The 21,656-nt window shown below is 37.5% G+C and overlaps 1 protein-coding gene across 1 annotated transcript in view; it reads right to left on the reverse strand.

Annotated features, from left to right (window-relative positions):
* The window catches only part of PSMD1 (proteasome 26S subunit, non-ATPase 1), a 124,452-nt gene that overhangs the window by 30,580 nt on the left and 72,216 nt on the right, over positions 1-21,656 (reverse strand). Inside the window, exons 17-18 of the mRNA XM_058299902.1 lie at positions 12,625-12,739; positions 8,395-8,511 (exon numbers count right to left, since the gene is read on the reverse strand). Of these exons, the coding sequence (XP_058155885.1) occupies positions 8,395-8,511; positions 12,625-12,739 (232 nt within the window). The remainder of the gene's footprint in view (positions 1-8,394; positions 8,512-12,624; positions 12,740-21,656) is intronic.

Genomic DNA, 21,656 nt, shown 5'->3' on the forward strand with positions numbered 1-21,656 from the left:
CTGTTTTCAATCCTCATTCCACAGTGTATGATTCAGACTCAAGGGAATGCTGAATGCAATTTCATATTGCACCACTGTAAGTCAGCAAGCTTAAACAGTGTAAGTGAAGGCTAAGGCTTTTACTTCACTTTGAATTACAGCTATTCTGCTTACCGTCAAACCTGCAGATTTCCTAAAAGGCCCAGTCCTCCAGTTCTATGTAAAACTAAACTATCCTTCACCAGAGCTGTGTGAGGTATATTTTGGATTAACTGAATTCACATATACAGTATAGATTTTCATTATATACACTATTAATTTCCTGAGAACATGTCAGAATAAGTGCTCTTATTAAAGGTAACACAATGACATGGAACATGTGTTGTGTCTTTTAGGGTGGGATTATTGGTCATTTTTCTTTGCTTCTTTATTTTTATTTTTTGCTTTTTCTAAATGATTGATACCACTTTTATAATTAGAAAATAATATTAACAAAAACATTATCAATAAAGTGATTCCTTTAAATCTGTCTGGGTGACAATGAGGAAGCTATTTTATGCTCCTTCCATGTCTTACACTTCTGTTTCCCCAACAGTGCTTTGCAAACAGTAGGTACCCAGGAAGGAGTCTGCTTGTTCAAGAAGGACATGATCATGGAGATCTTCAAATCTGCCCAAAGCAGAAAACACCAAATCTGAGTTTCCTAATATAATGATTACACCTGCATTACATGTTCTTTCAGAATCTGACCCTCCTCGTTCATCCTCATCTGGGAGGCCACACTGTGATACAGGGGAGAGTAAGAGAGATTCAGACAACTCTGGTTTTATGAACATTACTTCAGTTCTTATAAGCTGTTTGGGTAAGTTAGTTTTTCTGAGTCTCAGTTTTTTCCACCTTTCCAGGGATTATAGTAACTAACCTTACATATATGGCTGTTTTAAGGATTATATTATGTAATGAATATAAGGTATTTTATAGCTGGTAAGATATTCAATACGCATAGCTGTATTACCAAACTTTAAACAAGGAACTACCTCTGCCACTAGCCAGCATATGACCGTTCATAAATCATTTACTTCTCCAGACCTTAATTTCTCTACCTGTAACAAACCATGATGATTTGATCATCACAAAATTCCCTTCTAGTTCAAAAATCCCAAGGTTTGATGTTTTTATACTCTGGTTCAACAGGTCAAATTCCTTTGATTCTGAACTTATTTTAGATGAACACTTACATTTCCTTATATAGGATGGAAATTTTATGTGCTAAAGGTTTATGTAATGTTTCATGATTTATAAAAAGAAACTCCAGACAAAGCACTGCATGTACATTATAAGAAAGAATTTAAAAAGCAATGTGAACATACAATGGGCTTATCCAAATATATTAAGCTGGACACTTTCTATCATTTAACCTCCTCCCCCAGCATTTGATTACTGCTGTATCAGTAATTTAATTTTCATTATTATGATTTCTGGTAAAGAATTACTGTTTTAGGAAATTAGGGCAGAATCTTAAACTTAGAAGACAACTTTGAGATTATTGGGTCTACTGTTTTACAGATGCGAAAACTGAGATGAGATAGGTGAATGACTTATTTGCTCGTGATCACACAAACAGTTAATGGCAGTCAGGGCTGGGAGCATGGTTTTCTGACCCTCCCTTTCACTGGTATATAGTACTTAGACTGGCATCACAAACAAAACAAAGAGTGGACTTTGCAGGGGAAAATCATATTAACTTCCTGTTTTATATTATGACAATCTTGCAGAGAAGACTACTATAATTTTAGGAAATTTTAGGAAACTCTGTGATCCATGCATTCTACTGTGTACAAGTACCTGTATGAGAATCTCCAAGAACGTTTATAATGTTCTTAACCCTATTCTTATACTGTTGAAAGATAACCCCACTCTTAGATGTCAGGGAGAAAAATAAAAGATGGAGAGGAAGTTACCAAAGTTCCTTCCAGTCATTTTTGTTGGTACTTATCATTTGGGCATGTTTCCTCCTTTCTTTCTTTTTTCTACTTTCCTGGCCACAAATATGTAAATGTATATGAGTATAGAAGTTTGATATTATTGACGAATTCCAAAAAGAAATATGGGGGAAGCAGATTTGGCCCAACAGATAGGGCATCTGCTTACCACACAAGAGGTCCACGGTTCAAACCCAGGGCCTCCTGACCCGTGTGATAAGCTGGCCCACACACAGTGCTGATGTGTGCAAGGAGTGCCGTGCCACATAGGGGTGTCCCTTTTGTAGGGGAGCCTCACACGCAAGGAGTGTGCCCCATAAGGAGAGTCGCCTAGCGCGAAAAAAGTGCAGCCTGCCCAGGAATGGTGCCGCACACACTAAGAGCTGATGCAGCAAGATGACGCAACAAAAAAAGACACAGATTCTGGGTGCCACTGACAAGAATATAAGTGGACACAGAAGAACACACAGTGAATAGACACAGAGAACAGACAACTGGGGGACTGGAGGGGGGCAAGGAAGGGGAGAGAAATAAACAAACAATTATCTTTAAAAAAAAAAAAGCACACACACACAAAAAAGAAATATGATCTTTTCCTTTGAGCATATTAGATTATGTTGGATTCAGAGGTTTGCTTGATTAAGTAATCAAGTAAATCTCTTGGGCCAGTAGGGCGTTGAGTCCCCACCCTTTGGTGGGTGGGGACTCACAGATAAAAGGCATGGCAAAGGACAGAGTTGGGGGCTTCAAATGTTGGAGTTTGATGCTGAAATCTTAAGCTGGAGCCCTAGGGAGAGACAGACCCATTCGCCTGATAGTCTACAGTTGACCTTGTGGAGAGAGGCAAAGTCTAGATAGAGAGCCTCATAGTCTACAGCTGACCTTGTGGAGAAAACAGAGGAGCTGATCCCAGAAGAACCCGGGCCTGAACCCTCGCAGATGTTGGCAGCCGTCTTGCTCCAACATGTGAAAATAAGACTTTGGTGAGGGAAGGAACCTATGCTTTATGGCCTGGTATCTGTAAGCTCCTACCCCAAACAAATACCCTTTATAAAAACCAATTTCTGATATTTTGCTTCAGCACCCCTTTGGCTGACTAATACAATGAGGGGTCAGTTTAAGAGTTTATTATATTCTCTTTCTACGATATCACATCTGCTCTTATAAATTTAAATGGAGGTCAATAATCCCTTCCATGAAATCCTTGAGGCCAGATGCATTTTGGAATTCAGAATTTAGAAAGTGAATATGACCATACACCGTATACTAGCAATACTCTCAGTGGAATGTGGGGCCAATATCCCATAATCAAACAAATTAGTATTTCTGAAGCACTAAAATGTATTACTATTCACACAAAGTGGGAAAAAGGCTATAAATGACTTCATATTGGTTCTGGCTTTATAGTCAAATAAGTCCTTAAAAATAAACCTCTTAGTTTTCAGAACTTTCTGGATCTGGAATTGCAGGTGAGAGGCTCTGGATTTATGTCATTTCTTTGTGGCTAATTCTCAAATCTCCTTTAGTTCTTACTTTTCTACCCAGGTTTCTATCTTATCTCCAAATGACTCAACAAGCCTAAAATGAAAATTACCTGTTTTTCTTCAAGACATTCCTGTTGATCCTATGATGATTTCTCTATTATCAGGATTCCAAATAATGTTACTAGCTACTTACATAATTTTATCAGTAATATTTTGTTTATAGTAATTACTTGCAGTCCTTTATTACCACTGACACCATAAAAGTCCAAGAACTTATCTTAAGCTAATGGTATGGCAATATAGATAAGACTACTACTTACAGATGTGTTTGGAATTAAGGACACATTTCTTGATTTCAGTATGGAAATATATGGCCCACAAAAGTTTACTTTACCAAAACTAATTTATTTTAGAAATGCAAAAGCTAACAAAGCTTGGTCAAATACAACCCTAGTTCCAGAAAGGACACCTGTCAGTGGTGTGAATAGCTTTCCTGCATTGTGTCTTAGATCAGATGACATTAGACAAGGAGAATACCAGATCCTGTTTGTATAATATTTTTATCTGATTTTATATATGACACTTAATATGTACAGGTTCTTAACAAGAACAACAAAAGATAAATCCTTTATTAAGAATAGAGTTGCGTTGATGGGGGATGTACAGTTGGGAGGAAGTTCTCCAGGGCATGCATATAGGGTATATAGATAGATTCGGATGTTCGTTGGGTATTGACATTAATGGGTGGAGTTTCACACGACAACTGAGGGAGTGCTGAATTCCCATTCTGGAGCACTCTGCTGCACTCCCCAATGGAGCAGTAAATAACCCCCAAGTGCAAGGGCAAAGACCAGTGAAGAAGAATGGTCCAATGATGGGCCTTTGATACTGATGACTATGCTTAGGAGCCAGTGTCCTGGAAATATCAATTAGGCCTGGAGATGCAGAGTGCCTAAGAGTTATCTCTTGAGAGCCTCCATGTTGCTCAAATGTGGCCACTCTCTAAGCCAAACTCAGCATATAAATGTATTACCTTCACTCCAGCATGGGACATGACTCCAGGGGATGAGCCTCCCTGGTGCTGAGGGATTTCTACCAAGCACCAGCTAGTGGTGCAACTAGAAAAAGACATTGAATAAAAGGGGGAAACAGTAAAGACAAATGAGTTTATATGACTAAGAGACTTCAAAGTGAGTTGGGAGGTCATCAGAGGGTTTGTGCTTATGCACACCTCAGCAGGAGCTCAGCGACAGCTAAAGTAGTTACAACCCCAAGTAGTGATGTTTCTGAGGGCTATGGGGACACGCAAGTCTTATGGTCATGACAGATGGTTCTGGAGTACAGTGCCTTGCCAGGGGCCCTATTTTGAAATTTGTGCTCCTGAATGTGATGGAGTTGGACTCAGATGTGACCTCTCCACACATGCCTCTTCTTCACTTTTACTGAACCTGTGATTGGTGTGGGGTTGGTGTATTTTTGGGAGACTTGAATCTCTGGACTGACTGTGTGCCAGCTGGGTCCTGAGCCTCAGCAGAGTTGCAACACCTATTCTCTGGTTCATTGGACTTGTCCATGTTGGCTAACAGGGAGGTAGGGATGGTCAACCACCACACCAGGGAACCTAGAGTCTACAACTACAAGCAAGAGAATTCCATCCATCAGCCATGTGGGATCTAAGCCCCCTCTCGAGTTAAGAGGTGGAGTGGGCTGATCACCACCCCAGGGTCCTCAGGATGGAGGAATAAAATATGAATTAGAGTGGACTTACTAGTATTCTACTATAGAATTATTGTGACTCTAGCAATGGAAGAAACCTTATCACTGACATGGAGACAGTGGCCATGGGAATTACTGAGGGCAGGGAGAGAGAAGAGGAGGTGTGATATGGGGGCACTGTCAGGACTTGGAGTTGTCCTGAATGATATTGCAGGGACAGATGCAGGACATTAAATATCCTGTCAAAAACCACTGAATGGCCTGGGGGTGAGTGTAAACTACAATGTAAACTATAATCCATGTGGGATAGCAGTGCTCCAAAATGTATTCATCAAATGCAATGAATGTGCCACAATGATGAAAGAATCTGGTGATGTGGGAGGAGTGTGTGTAGGGGTGGGGAGTGGGGGTATATTGGATCCTCTTACATTTTTTTAATGTAATATTTTGTATTACCTATGTAGCTTTAACAAATTTTAAAAACATCTATTAAAAGAAAAAAAAAGAGTAGAGTTGGGCTGTTGAGAGAAAACAGCTCCAAGAATCTTGCAAAGCACAGATACACTAGAGCTACTTAAACTAAGTCTACCATATATACAGTACATTGTTAAGATTTATGTAAAAAGATGAGATGTATATTTATATTCATGGTTACATAAAAACCATTTCCTTTGGAAATTTCCATTATGAATCTCATAAAATATCTGCAAAGTGTCCCTTTTAGATTCCTTTGAGGAAGAGTTATAATTCTTGATGAAATTAACATTTGTTGTTTGCTTTTGAGGTGTTTCCACTGTATTTCATGTACTGGTTTGTGACCTTGTGACTAGGACTCTGTAGCCCTGAGAACTTCCTTTTCTTCAGAGATTACAAATGGCTTTTTCTTTTTAGTAAATCATTACCCACTATCCTAAAATAATATAAAAGTTGTCTTGTTGGTAGTTATTGGATAAAGGAGAGATGATATAAACTGCAGTCCATGAAGGTCTTTATCACTTGCATAATAACAGAAAACAATAAAATAGGACTTTAAACTTTAAGAATTCGTGAACCAAGTAACAATTTCACTATAATGAGTAATGCTTCCTGAAAATACTTTTGAGTTTTACATCTGTAAACAGTTCTACTTTTGTAGTAAGTGGGGTACACAATTACCTTTCCCCACCCAGTCTGTGTAAATGACAAATTCTACCAGTTATAGTTGCATTTCAATGTTCTTAATCCATATCCAAGATTCTGATAAAACTTGGAGAAAGGAGTGCACTTGATGTATTCTCACCAGCTAATTCATGGTTCAACAATAGTTTTAGGAATGATTTTTAAAAGATTAAATTGTTAATAAATATGGAATTTATCCGAGGGTTGAATGCTTTATCAAACTACACAGCTTACCTTACCCCACCCCTAATTCTAGAGGCTGTGCCATTGTTGTTGCGGCGCTAATAGATGTAAAATTATGAAATCCTATAGCAGAAGGTGGGAAGATGGTAAAAATATGTGTCTTGATGACATACGAGTAACATGAAAGCAACTTGTGAGGTCAAAATAAATAAATGTCTACATATTACTGTTGGCAGAAGCATGTTCGAGAGCCTAAACTGGACTTTTAATGACATAACTCATCTGGAAAACCTCCAAAAGCTCAGCAGAAGATCAAAAGCAGAAATAAAGGATGCAAAAGCCACTATTATTGTAGCTGTTATATTTAAAACCCAAAAGAAATGTGACCTGTGTTTGGGAAGACATTTCTGTTCTAGAAAATACATTAAGTATTCTTAAAAAGGAGGATGAAAAGTCTGATTCTATTTTGCAGTAACTCAAATTTTGGATGTCTTGAAAATGATTAAAAAAAGAGAAGCACAAGATAAATATAACAAAAATGATAGCAATGGCTTAGAAACTGAAACTTATTAAATGAAGTTTCATAAAACAGGAATGAATAATCAACGAGGCTTGGAAATTTTTTTCTTCTCCATCCCTCTACAAATCTACTTTGCTTAAAACGGGAGTGTTCTTTATCTGCTTGAAGAGGTAGAAAACAATATGCCAATGTTTTTATCTCTTGTTCAATTTTTTGACTGCTATGCATATATATAAGCAGAATTACTACAAGGTTATTAAATGTCCCAACTTTAAGAATGAGAAGATCTGAAATTACTGTACAAGCTGTACATCTCTATTTAATATACTAAACATGCTCATTTTTAATATACATAAATAAAATAAAATATGTATTTTTAAATTTCTCTAACAGGACTTTAAATGAGAAACTTTGGCCGAGGAGCCAGGATATATTAAATAGCAAATATTAATGTGAGGTCTGAGAGACTGCCATGAGCAAATTTTAAAATACATGTCTGAGAATCAGCTACGAAGTCACCCACAGGGTGGATATATGAAGGTTCAATTGTGGAGACCAGGAAGAATATACGAAAAGGACTTATTGGGGGAAAGCTGGGCATGAGTTTTCCTCCTCACTTTAAGCCCAGAGAAAAGTGCATTATCAGAACCATCTGGAGAACTTAATATGATAAAGTAAGAGGCATTAGCTATTAGCTGAGGCACTAGCATGGAGAGAGAGAAAAAGAGGATGAGAGAGGGAGAGGGGTTGAGGGGAAAGGGAGAGAGAGAAAAATGGGCTAAGCTACACTGAGAGACTCCTTCCCACACGAAGGACAAAATATGCAGCAGTGTTTCTGTGGAGGAGATGTGAGTCAAGTGGGAAAGTAAACCATACTGGAACCATCTGAAATCCTGCCTAAGAGGATCGCCCAGGCAGGCAATAGCATTCCAACAGAGAATACAGACACACTCATCTCTAACCTGAGGGTATATTTACTATATAGAGTGGCTGAAGAACTTTTTATTACCTAAGAGGAATGGTTCAAAAAAGTCATGGTCTGAGTTTGTATCCTGTATCAAAGGAAGATGCTATCCCACTGGATAAATTTTAAAACAGTGGGAAGCAAAAATTAAAGTAGATTTTATGATTTCACTGGCCCGTAATATACTTAAATTAACAAAGTAACCTTAAATGTGCAAAAAATACATCTAGAGAGTATTATATATTTAAAGGTTTCCCATTTCTTTACCCCAACAAATAAATGCTCTCTTTAGTTCGTGTGACTTCGGTGTTCATCATATCTGAAGTTAAAATGTTCTCAAAAGATAAGCTACTAAAGAAAAGTCAGAACCAGCTCTTTCCTAGGGTTATAACAACAGAATTTGCTCACCTTTGGACAAGTAATTTCAGTTTGCTGAATCATGATGAGAGCTGAAGCTATGAGAGCTCCTTGCCGAACGTAGTTCACAGGGTCATTTGTCATTGGTTCTAGCAAATTAATCGCTTCCTAGAGGTGTTAAAAAACAATACAAAAGAAAAACAACAAAAAAACTTTTAGATGAAGTTGATACAGCTGGATTTTCAAGTTAGTTACTGTCATTCTAAGTCAAGATTAACTGATGAATATTTTGATCTAACAGTAATAACAAAGTAACTGGAGACTCCTTGAACACAACAGTTCAGAACAGGAGATATGCTTTACTTAAGTCTCAATATAATTGATGCCAAATGAAAAAGTACCTTGTAGAACATAAATGTTCCAGTCTTGGGGTAAAAGAGGTCATAAAAATATGAAGAGAAAATGGGATTAACATGTGATAAACATCTTTTGTTTTCTTGACACATTACCAGGCATTTTACATGTTATCTCATATAATCCTCTCAATAATCTTAAAAGAAATAAGCACTATAATTCCTATAACATAAACAAAGAAATAAAAGTGTGGTAGGTTGAATTATGTACCCTAGAAAAAACATAATCCATCACTGTGGGTGGACTCTTGATAAAAAGAACCTTTTAAAGATTTTTTAGTTAAGTTATGGCCAACTGAAACAGGCTAGGCTTTAATCCAGATTACTGGAGTCCTTTATAAGAAGAATGAAATTCAGAACAAGAGAAAGAAAGCCATGGGAAGAAAGTGGAAATCATGGAACCCAGAATAGAAAGGAGAAGATGGTACCATATGCATTGTCGTAAGATGGAAAAGCCAAGGACCCAAGATTGCCAGAGTCAGCTCAGAATACCACAATCTCTGGGGGAGAAGCATCGCCTTGGTGATGTCGACTTTACACTTCTAGCCTTAAAACTCTGTACTTAAGCCAACCCAATTGTACAGTATTTGTTTTAGTAGCTGGGAAACTAAGACACAGAGTTAGAAAGGTTAGGTAAACTTGTCCAGAGGGCGCATAAGTAGCAAACCAAAGCCAGTCAGACTCTAAGACAAATATTCTTCCATGAGGTATCTAACTTCCTTTAAATAAGATAATGTCTCAGATGCTTTTACAAGACCTAATTTTAAACTTTTTTAAAAAAAAAGATATATTTCTGCCCCATCCCTCCACTGTCTGCTCTGTGTCCATTAGCTGTGTTTTCTGTGTCTGCCTGTACTCTCATTAGGTGGTCCCAGGAACTGATCCTGGACCTTCCGACTGGAAGAGAGGCAATCGTTCTCCTGTGCTACCTCAGTTTCCTGGTCTGCTGCGTCTCTTATTATCTCTCCTCTGTGTCTCTTTTTGCTGCATCAGCACTCCTGTGCAGGGCAGCACTTCATGCGGTCCACCTCACTGAATGGGCCAGCTTGCCTTCACCAGGAAGCCCTGGATATCGAATCCTGAACCTCCTATATGGTAGACGGGAGCCCAATTGCTTTAGCCACATCCACTTCCCTAACTTTAAACTTAAATACAAACAAAACAAAAAGCTCCCAAAACAAAACAAAACAAAACAAAGAGACTATTGGGTAATAGACTGGCAAAAGAAACTAAAGCAAATGGGACTAGAATTTATTTCACAGTCAGCCAAAGGGGTGCTGATGAAAAATACGAGAAATTGGTTGGTATTTATTTGGGGTAGGAGCTTACAGATATCAGGCCATAAAGCATAAGTTACTTCCCTCACCAAAGTCTATTTTCATGGGTTGGCGCAAGATAGCCACCAACATTTGCAAGGGTTCAGGCTTCCTGGGTTGCTCTCTTTCAGGGTCTTGCTTCTCTCTGGGTTCAGGGTTCCTCCCATCCCAGGGCTTGTTTCTTCCTGGGCTCAGCATTCCTCTCTTCCTGGGGCTTGCTTCTGTTTTCTCTGTGAGCTTACTTCCCGGGGCTCCAACTTAAAGGCTTCAGCATCAAACTCCAACATCAAAACTTCAACATCAAAAACCCTCAACTCTGTCCTTTGCCATCATGTCTTTTATCTGTAAGTCCGTATCCACCAAGGGGTGGGAACTCAATGCCCTAATGACATGGCCCAATCAAAGCCCTAATCATAACTTAATCATGCCCAGGTATAGACCAGATTACAAACATAATCCATTATCTATTTTTGGAATTCATAACCATATCAAACTGCTACACATGGTTACACTTCACAAGGCCACCTATGATGGGATTTTCCAAAATGTTTAACAGAATTTCCTCAATACCATATTCTTCAAAATCCATTCTGTGAAAAAAATAATTCCTTGGTTAAATAAGTTTGAGGTTTCCTGAATACTATATAAACTCTTCTTGCAGAGAAAAATATGTATTTTCATATTTAAGGCTCTAGAAAGCCTTAACTATAATTAAGACACCTTTCAAATTTTAATTTAATCTAGATTTTGTCCATTGCATTTAACCAAGAACTCTTTTACCCCATAAAACCCCTTTTATTACCCTGCAGGACCTTTGAGAAACCCACTAAAAGGTCCTTAGGTAGGTATAAATCTTGGAGGAACAGAGCAATGGATTTACAAGATTATCAAATTTATTCCCAATTCAGTATGTTATTTCTCAAATATCCTTAGTTCTAAGGTCAAAGAAAAGAAGAATAAATTGAATCCTTTTTTGGAAAATGACTTTAGACTTCTTTAAATGTGGATTTATTTATTTTTAAAATCCAAGATATTAACAGATAACACACATATCCCAGATGAGTATCCTTGCTCATCACTTCACTGAAAAAAAAATTAAATGGCACTGTGCAGAGAGTTCAGTTTTTAAATCATTACCCATATATTAATATTGTTTATGAAGTAGCCATTATAAAAATATAACCAAAATTTCCAGTTTAAGGTAAAAGACACTAACTTGGCCTTTGAGGTATATAATTCAAAGGCATATTTTAGAGTAAACAAACATTTCTGATTTTTAGGAAATAAAGGAAGTACTGGACCTCAGTCATATAGGTACTGTTGCCCACATCCAACAAATTATCTAAAAATAAAGTAGATTTTAGTATGAATAATAAAATTTTTCATTTAATTAACTTATCAGATGCTACGTCTCAAAAAACATTTGCCCCTAGATATCATATTAATTTTAGAATAATCTGGAAAGAAAAAAATAATAATTTCCACTTAACTTGTGAAGCTTGACATTAATGTCTACTAAAGACCCGAGGGAGAAAAGTACTTAGTAAAACATCTAACTATAGTCTTCCTTTATTTACAGAACAGATACGTCCTAGAAAAAATGGAGCCAAATTTCTATAAACTGCATCTTATATATTGAAAGACATCTCTAATAAAGCTGAAGAAACATTTTCATGCAAGAAATTGCCAAGAGAAATTTTAAAAATGTTAAGAACAGAGCTCTGTAAGGGTAGAGACTGTGTCCAATGTATTCACCATTGTATTGTTCAATGATCTTGCCATCCATCATTGATTTGACAAATATTTATGGAGAGCCTACTTTGTGCCTGGTAGGTTTTATGTTCTAGCAGTGATGTTTCTGTTCCTGGGGATCTACATTTCAGTGGAAGGGATATACACAACAAATAAATAGGTATACACTTTATTAAGAAAGTCAAAGCAAATTTACACACACACACACACACACACACACACACACACACACACAGTTAAAGTCTCATCTGGGGAAGTGGAGATAGTCTGCCCTATGACATACAAAGTCTGATGATGATTATTGTTCTGAATTGAGAATATCTGCTATTTAAGCAACAGTGAGTTTCTTTAGAAATCTCATGATTAACTGTGTTTTCAAATCATCACCTTGCTTAACCTAACTCTTCTTTTCACTTTTGAAGACCCAGCAAATACCAGATTACCTTTTATGTTGGGGATTAAAAAACAGACACATAGCAGTTAACTGGTTTGCTTAAAACAAAATAAAAGTGTCATCAATTTAGTTGATTTTGGTGGCCTCAGACCAGACCAGGTCAACAGAATCTTGATTTCAACATTCAACAGTCCTGTTTCACTAACAGCTATTCAAGTAATGTTTCTTCTTAAGTGGCTTTGGGCAATCCAGCACAGTAACGTAAGGAAGTACTAGGGAGCTGTGTGAAGCAAGTTAAATCTTACAGATCCCTACATTTGTACTCTTAAAGCTTACATAAACTTTCTGCAAGGGAAAACAGTCTGGCGCCAGGAAAGAACTGGTCCCATTGGCTTTTGGACTTTACCTTGTTTCCTGTACCAGCGCAGCAGATCCCCAGGGCCATTGCAGCCCCATAACGCACATGAGGATTATAACTCTCTGACAGCAATGAAACAACACTTGGGCACTGTTCAGGGGTCCTGACAAGAAACAGAGTAAATGAAGGCGGAGTTATAGGTAACATATTTCAAATCAAGGAAGAATTTCAATCAAGTTTTTTTTTTAATTAGAGAAGTTGTGTGTTTACAGAACAATCATGCACAAAATATAGGATTCTCATATACCACCCTAACACCTTGCATTTAAGGAAGATCTGTTAAAACTGGTGACAGCACATTTTTATAACTGTATCATTAACAATTGTCCATGGTTTTAACTTAGGGTTCACTGTTTTTGTTGTATAATTCCAAGGATTTAAAAAAATTTTTATTCTGTATAATAAAAATTATTATTCTGTATAATAACAAAATATATATATAGATATACACACAATAGAACATTGCCCCTTTTAATCACATTCCAAATAGGAACCCTGTACATTTTAAGCCTTAACTTCCCATTCCCTATCTTGATCTCATCCCTTGGTAACATATTATTCTAGATTCTTAGTTTGCTTATTCAAATTATTTTAAATCAATGATATCATACAATATTTATCCTTTTGTCTGGCTTATTTCATGCAACATGATATCTTCAAGGTTTACCCATGTTTTGCATGTATCAGGACTTCGTTCCTTTTTATGGTTGAATTATATTCCATTGTATGTACATACTACATTTTACTTACCCATTCATCTTTTGATGGACACTTGAGTTGCTCCCATCTTTTGGCAATTGTGCACAAAGCCACTATGAACATGGATGTGCAAATATCTGTTGGTGTCCCTGCTTTAAATTCTTTTGGGTGTAGATATATAGAAGTGGGATTGCTGGGTCATATGTTAACTCTATACTTCACTTTTTGAGGAATTGCCAAAATGTCTTCCACAGTGGCCATACCATTTTACATTCTTACCAACAATGAATGAGTGTTTCTATTTCTCCATATCCTCTCCAATACTTGCTATTTTTCTTTTAATAGTAGCCATTCTAATGGGTGTGAAATGGTATCTCATTGTGGTTTTGATCTGAATTTCCCTGATGGCTAATGATTCTGAACATCTTCTTGAGTGCTTTCTTGCCATTTGTATATCCTCTTTGGTGAGATGTCTACTCAAGTCTTTTTGCCCATTTTTCAATTGGGTTCTTTGTCTTTTTGCTGTTAAACTGAAGGATTTCTTTATAAATTCTGCTATTAACCCTTTATTGGATATGTGGTTTCCAAATATTTTCTTCCATTGTATAGATCATCATTTTACTTTCATGATAAAGTCTTATGAAGCACAAGTTTTAAATTTTGATGAAGTACCATTTATCTATTTTTCTTTTGTTACCAGTGCTTTGGGTGTAATACACCACATTAACACAGTGAGGGAAAACACCACATCCATTACCTCAATTGAAGCAGAAAAGACATGTGACAAAACCCAACACTCCTTTTGATAAAAACACTCAGAACATTCAAATAGAAGGAAAGCTCCTCAATGTGATAAAGGGCAGATATGAAAAGACTATAGATAATATCCTACTTCATAGTAAAAGACTGAAAGATTTCCCTCTAAGATTAGAAAAAAACAAGGATGCCCAATGTCACTAGCATTATTCAATATTGCACTGCAAGTTCTTGCCAGAGCAATTAGGCAAGAAAAAGAAATAAAAGGTATCCATATTGGAAAGGAAGAAGTAAAACATTCCCAATTTGCAGATGACATGATATTATGTACAGAAAATCCTAAAAATCCACAACAAAGCTCTTAGAGCTAATAAATAAATTCAACAAAGTGCAGGATGCCATAAATACTCTAAGACCAGTAGTATTTATATATATATAAGCAATGAACTAAGAAGAAGAAATCAAGAGAAAAATTCCATTTATAATAGTAACTAAAAGAATCAGATATCTAGGAATAAATCTAATCCAGGATGTAAGGACATTTTATACAGAAAACTACAAAACATTGATAAAAGAAATTGAAGAAGACCTAAATAAATGGAAGGGCTGTCTGTGTTCAGGGAGTGGAAGACTAAATATGTTAAGATGTCAATCCTATCCAAAGTGGTTTACAGATTCAATGCAAGCCCAATCAAAATTCCAACAACCTTCTTTGCAGAAATGGAAAAGCCAATTGTCAAATTTATGTGGAAGGGTAAGATGGCCCTAAATAGTTAAGCCACCTAGGAAAAAAAGAAGAATGAAGTTGGAGAACTCATACTTCCTGGTCTTAAAACTATTACAAAGCCATGGTAATCAAAGCAGCATGGTACTGGCACAAGAACAGACATACAGACAAATGGAATTGAATTGAGAGCTCAGAAATCAACCCTCACATTTACGGCCAAGGAAATATTCACAAGGGGGCAAAGATCACTCAATTGGGAAAGAAACAGTCTCTTCAACAAATGATGCTGGGAAAATTGGATTTCCATTTGGGAAAAAAAAAGGGGGGGGACCTCTACCTCACACCTTATTTTTAAAAAATCAACTTGAAATGGATAAGGGACCTAAATATTGGTTTTTACATCATTAAAAAAAAAAAAAAGGACCTAAATATAATACCTAGAACTATCAAACTCCTAGAAGAAACCATAGGGACACATGTTCAGGACCTTGTGTGTGCAGTCGTGTTTTTATTTTTTTACTTATAGGAAACAACAGAAATGGTACAGAATTAAAAATCTCCCACAGGATTCTAAATGTTGATATAAGAAGAAATTCACACCTTCAATAATTAGAAAAAACATGCAGAGAAATGTATAAGAAACTCACAGTTCTACACTGCAGTAGCTCCCTTGTGTCACTTCCATAGTAAGGAATAGCCACGTGGGTAGGCACACACTGATCCACACCCAATCTCATATTCCCAGGTTTCTTTGCATTTTGTTTCAGAAGATAGTATTTATAGCAACCCCATGCATCAAATCCCCCAGTATTGCTCTAGTTGAATATTAAACTGGTAAATAAAGTCTTAGGAAATTCTGAAACTGTTTTGCCTTTAACAATTATTTTTGCATTGATAAGCCGTAATAAAGAAATTTTTCTCTCCACATTTGTGGCAAAGACAAAGCCAGGATAACTGTGACTAATGGAGTACGTGACCTCATCTTTAAGACTATCCTGTTACTCTTGATGGGCAGGGGGCAAAGGCTATTAAGTAAAAGGGAGGATGAGGGGGGTTTCTGGGATGCTGGTTACACGGGTGTATTAGTTGTTAGCTATGGGCCAATGATTAAACTTTTGTGAGTATTTTATTATACCTCAATAAAAAGTTGGTTTTTATAAAGAGTATTCCATTATGAATGAAAGCAGTTATTACCTATAGACCAATTCAAATCTATAATTCTATATTAGAATTGTTTCCTAGCCTCAAACTCTAGTGAATGGCAACATCAAATTTCAAATGGAACAGAGCCATGTTTATGAAAACCATGCCTATACAATGGAAATTTTGCTATTAGGGAAAGTGGGATTCTCCTCCTTCCCCACAGTCTTCTTACTTTCCTGAAAATGTTCTTAAGTTTCACTAAGTATGAATAATTTGGAAGTAATTCTAATGGCAACAATATGGAAAAACAGTATAGTGGAATGAAAAAAGCAATCTACTGGGAGACAAAAGACTTGGCTTCCAGTCCTGCCTCCAGTTAATTTATTAGTTATGACTTTAGCAATTCACTAAGTTTTCTTCTCTGTAAAGAGAGAGAACTTTTCTTGACTATTTTTTAAGAATAATATTAAAAAAGAACACAATTGTGCAAATAACTAAAAATATAGTTCATAACATATATGCTTTTGGTTCATTTATATTGAGATAAATAACTTATGTAACAGGAAGGCACGAAGTCAAACCTACATTCTAGTCCTTGTTTTGTCTCTATACAGCATGGGTTCTAGGGTCCATTTCTTCATTTAAAAACAAAGGAATGCAGTAAGGTCTGTTCCAGCTTTCGGATTCTATGGCTTTTAAAAGTGAACCAGGGAAGCAAATGTGGCTCAAGTGTTAAGGCCTCCATCTACCATACTGGAGGACCCAGGTTTGATCCCTGGGACTTCCTGGTGAAAAAAAGAGAAAGCATACCTATGCAGTGAGCGCATGCCTGCGTGGTAAGCCGAGCGCCCATGTGAGTGCCTGTGGTAAGCCAGTGCCCATGCAGTGAGTCAGTGTCCACGCAAGTGAGTCACACAGCAAGATGATGACATGACAAAAGAGGAAGGGGAGAGTCAAAGTGAAGTGCAGCAGAGACCAGGAACTGAAGTGGCACAATTGACAGCGAACCTCTTCCACAGAGGTCCCCAGGATTGACTCCCTCTGAATCATAGAGGAGAAAGATGAAAAGAAGACAAAAAAGAGGAAATAGATACAGAAGATCACAGTGCAAATGGACACAGAGAGCGAAAACAGCAGGGTGGGGGTGGGGACAAATAAATAGATCTTAAAAAAAAAAATTATCCAAGTTTTGTGTGTGTGTGTTTTTTAAGGAGGTACCAGGCCGTGAACCCAGAACCTGATACATATTAAGCAAGCAGTCAACCACTGAGCTACACCTGCTCCCCAATTATCAAAGATTTTAAATCAATGTCCGTTATTACAGATAAAGGTCTTCAAATGAGGAACATTTCTATGGAATAAAAGTGAAGTTTAAAGTGACACCAAACAGGCTGTTGCAGTTATTCTACAATTTGCAGTTGACAGTACTGACATTTAGCTTTTATTTTCACCCCTTTGGGATCTATTAGGCTGAGAACTTAAAACTATTTTCATAATCTGATACCCAAATCCTCTGGCAAATGAACTCAAGTATTTTGTCAATAAATTCACTACAAATAAAGCCACTCAACAAGACTGCAAATGTCTCAAGGGCCAATGACAGAAACTGTGTCTTCTAAATTCTCTATTTTCCACAAATTACTAGCACAGTGCTAGATACTATAAATTTTTTTATCACTTAGTAAAAGTCACAGAGAACCAAACTGATATCAATTCTGATATTTAGAGACAACCAACAAGTATTTTCTACTAGGTTTAAGGTATACTGGTTAAACATTGGGAAAACTATAAAGCTCTTCCCCTTCCTGTTCCCCTCCCTCAAATTTATAATTCAGCTAGATGGTAAAAAACAGAAGAGTTAACCATTCACTACCTGTGAGTGTTAGTTCATAAGGGCAGACTGAATGTCTTTTTATTTTTATTTTTTTAGGAGGTACCAGAAATTGAACCTAGGACCTCAGACATGGAAAGCAGGCACTCAAAATCTGAGCTGTATCTGCTCCACAGTCGGAGTTGGTTTTTTCATTTGTTTTTAGGAGGTACCAGGGATTGAACCCAGGATCTTGTAATGGGAAGCAGGTGTTCAACCACTTGAGCTACATCCACTTCCCTTGAATGTTTTGGTTTTTTTTTTTTTTGAGGTACTAGGGCCAAGGATTTAACTTAGGACTTTGTATGTGTGAAGCTGGTGCTTAGTCACTGAGCTACACTGGCTCCCTTGAGGTGGTTATTTCGTTTCTTGTCTGTTTTGTTTTCAGGAGGTACTGGAGATTGAAATTGGGACCTTGTATGTGAAGCAGGGGCTCAACTGCTTGAACTACATCTGCTCCCTTTAAATGCCTTTTACTTAAAGTGCTCTGAAGTTGGGAGCAGGGAGACCACACAAAAGACTAGGGAAAGACTTGAAGGATAGGGAAGATCCAGTTGGCAGAGTGGGGGTATGAACAAACTGGGCAAAGGAATGAACACTGGAATGTTAGAGGCATGGTTGAGGAAAAATTAGTAGATAAACTGTGTTGGTTTTGTGTAGAATAATGGGAGTGTGGTAGGTTGGATTATGTACCCCAATTTATTCTTAATCTTAATCAATAGCCCAGTGGGTATGACTCCATTGTAAATAGGATCTCTTGAAGATGTTATTGTAGTTAAAGCTGGACGTCAATCCAAATCACTGGACTCTTTTAAAGTAGAAGAAATTCAGACTTAGAGAAATACATAGGGAGGAGCCAGAAGCCAGACATTGGAAGGGACCCAGAAGAGAAAGAAAAAGACATCGCCATGTGACAGGAAAGCCAAGGAACCCACGGATTGTGGCCAGCCAGAATGCTACTGACCCTGTGAGGAAGCAAGTCTCCGAGCCAGCCAATGCCTTGATTTGGACTTCTTGATTTTGAAACCATGAGCCAATAAATTTCTGTTGTTCAAACCAACCCATTTTATGTTATTTGTCATAGCAGCCTGGCAAATGAAGACAGGGAGATAACATTAGGAATTAAAAACCAGGAATATTTCACAGTAAGTACTAGGAGCAAGGCAGGTATTTAAATCTTTCTAATGATCGTGCCCAAACTTCTTTTCAACCTTCTCTATACTTTCCCAAATTTCTCTCCACCATTCCAGTTAATGTGACAGTATTACCTCATGTCCTACCCTTTCTTACTTCCTGCCTTTGCTAAAGCTACAATCTCTGTTTAGTGATTTCCTAATTCCAGACTGTTAAAACCCCATTCATTTAAGGGCCTGGCTCGAATGACACCACAGGTGTACCTTATGGTTATACATGGCTCAGGAAGTTAACTGTTCTGAAAAGCAAATGAGAGAATATATATGAAATACCTTTGAAAGCTAAAGTACCAGACAAACACATATTATCTTAGAACCCTTTTGGTATCTTTCTTAGACCTGGAGGCTGGGTTCAGTCAGCCTTTGATTTGATACAGTTGTCTAAATCTTTTTTGGGAACTCTTATCTTTGAATATAAAGTGATGGAATGTATTCCTTAAAGTTTAAAAATCTAGTTTATATTAGCATAATGTTAAAAAAAAGAAAAAGAACCAACCTTATTCTTAGGTTTCAGGGGGTACAATATTATAGGCAACAAGTAAAAACATTAATTCCATGTACATAATTTCAAGTTTTAATGGAAAGAGGTTGTAGTTTTCAGTCTTAAAAATGAAACATAGTGAAATAAGATAACCAATCTCTGACTTGTTTCAATAAGATTTCTCAGCTGGTAGCTAATAGTCATGTTGCCAATGTTACTATTTGTACAAATAGTAACACAGAGGAAGAATTTTGCAAGGCATATGCACGAATCACTGACTTATCATCTGACCATAAACTTCACAAATTCCTTTCTTTCAAAATGCTGGCTTTTTAATCATTATTTCTTCATTTGAATATTTTGTGTAACCTCGATATTAAACTATATTAATCAAGATGCTTTCAAGAATATGGTCTTTTTTTCCTAATCCACCTTCACTTTATCTCATATCTTCTATGAGAAACAGTAATATTATATGCCATAAACCTCAGGATAGTCCCTTGGCAGAATTATGAATTTGTAATTCTCATCAGGTATGTGTCACAGGATTAACACAATGGGAGAAGAATTAAAAAAGAATACCCCATTTAACTCCCTCGTACTCACTAACAATAGATGCCAAAAAGCAGAGCAGTGTTCTCAAGTCCTAAATGCCTTCTGGATATTTCCAGAAAATATACCATCCACACTTCAAACAACATATAGAAAGAGGAATAAAGAACACTCCTTCAAACTGCTTCTCTTCCCACCATCACCATTCACCCCCATAATAGGAAACTCACATTTTTTAAAAATAGATTTTTCATGTTGTTTAAAAAATGTTTTTTATTTATTTCTCCCCTCTCCCTCCATTGTTTGCTCTCTGTGTCCATTTGCTTGCTGTGTGTTCTGTGTCTGCTTGTATTCTCATTAGGCAGCTCCAGGAACCAATCCTGGGACCTTCCGGAGTGACAGAGAGGCAATCACTCTCTTGCACCATCTCAGCTCCCTGATCTGCTGCATCTCTTATTATCTCTCTTCTGTGTCTCTTTTTGTTGCATTGTCTTACTGCACCAGCTCTCCAAAGTGTGGCAGCACACCTGGGCGGGGCAGTATTACACGCAGATGAGCACTCTGTGTGGGCCAGCTTGCCTTCACCAGGAGGCCCTAGGCATCGAACCGTGGACCTCCCATACGGTAGATGGAGGCCTAATAGCTTGAGCCACATCCGCTTCCCTCACATCTTTTTTTTTTTAAAGGTATATTTTTCCCCGCCCCCACCCCACTGTTTTTCTTTTGCTGTGTCCTTTTGCTGTGTGAGCTTCTGTATCTATTTCTTTTTTTTTTTTGTCTTCTCATCTTTCTCCTCTAGGATTTCCCAGGATTTGATCCTGGGGACCTCTGATGTGGAGAGGGGTTCCCTGTCAATTATGCCACCTCAGTTCCTGGTCTCTGCTGCACTTCACCATGACTCTCCCCTTTATCACTCTTTTGTTGCATTATCATCTTGCTATGTGACTCACTTGTGCAGGAACTGGCTCACCATGAGGGCACTCACGTGGGCACTTGGCTCACCACGCGGGCATTTGTGTGGGCACTGGTTCACCATGCAGGCATGCCGTCTCTTCTTTTTTTCACCAGGAGGTCCCAGGGATTGAAACTGGGTCCTCCCATATGATAGGTGGTAACCTTATCACTTAGCCAAATCTGCTTCCCTCACATCTTTTTTAATCAGTTTATATTTTCTCACTCTCCACATCCAATCTACCACCAAGGGAAAAAAAAACAAAACCCAAAAACACAAAACAAAACAAAAAACCCTTAAATCTTGTTTCTATTTTCACTGCCTGGGCTTAGGCCCTGATCATCTCTCACTGGAAGTAATACAGCAGTTCCTTAAATGATCTCCCTGCCTCCTTTCTCTTTCTTCTTCAGTTTGTTTTGGTAGAGTGAACAAAGGCTTGGAGCAAAAAGGACCTGGACTCCAATTTTAGGCCGGCAATTTATCAGCAGAGTGTCAATCACTAAATCTCTCTGAGCCTTAACAGCTTTCTCCATAAAATGCTATCTACTCCATCTTACCCATGCTGGGGAGAGAGTGGTGTGGTAAAGCAGAATATTAGACTGAAATCACTGAAATCTGGATATATAACCAGAAATTGGCTTTGGGTT

The sequence above is a fragment of the Dasypus novemcinctus genome, chromosome 7, assembly GCF_030445035.2.
Source record: "Dasypus novemcinctus isolate mDasNov1 chromosome 7, mDasNov1.1.hap2, whole genome shotgun sequence".
In the NCBI taxonomy this organism is placed as follows: Eukaryota; Metazoa; Chordata; class Mammalia; order Cingulata; family Dasypodidae; genus Dasypus; species Dasypus novemcinctus.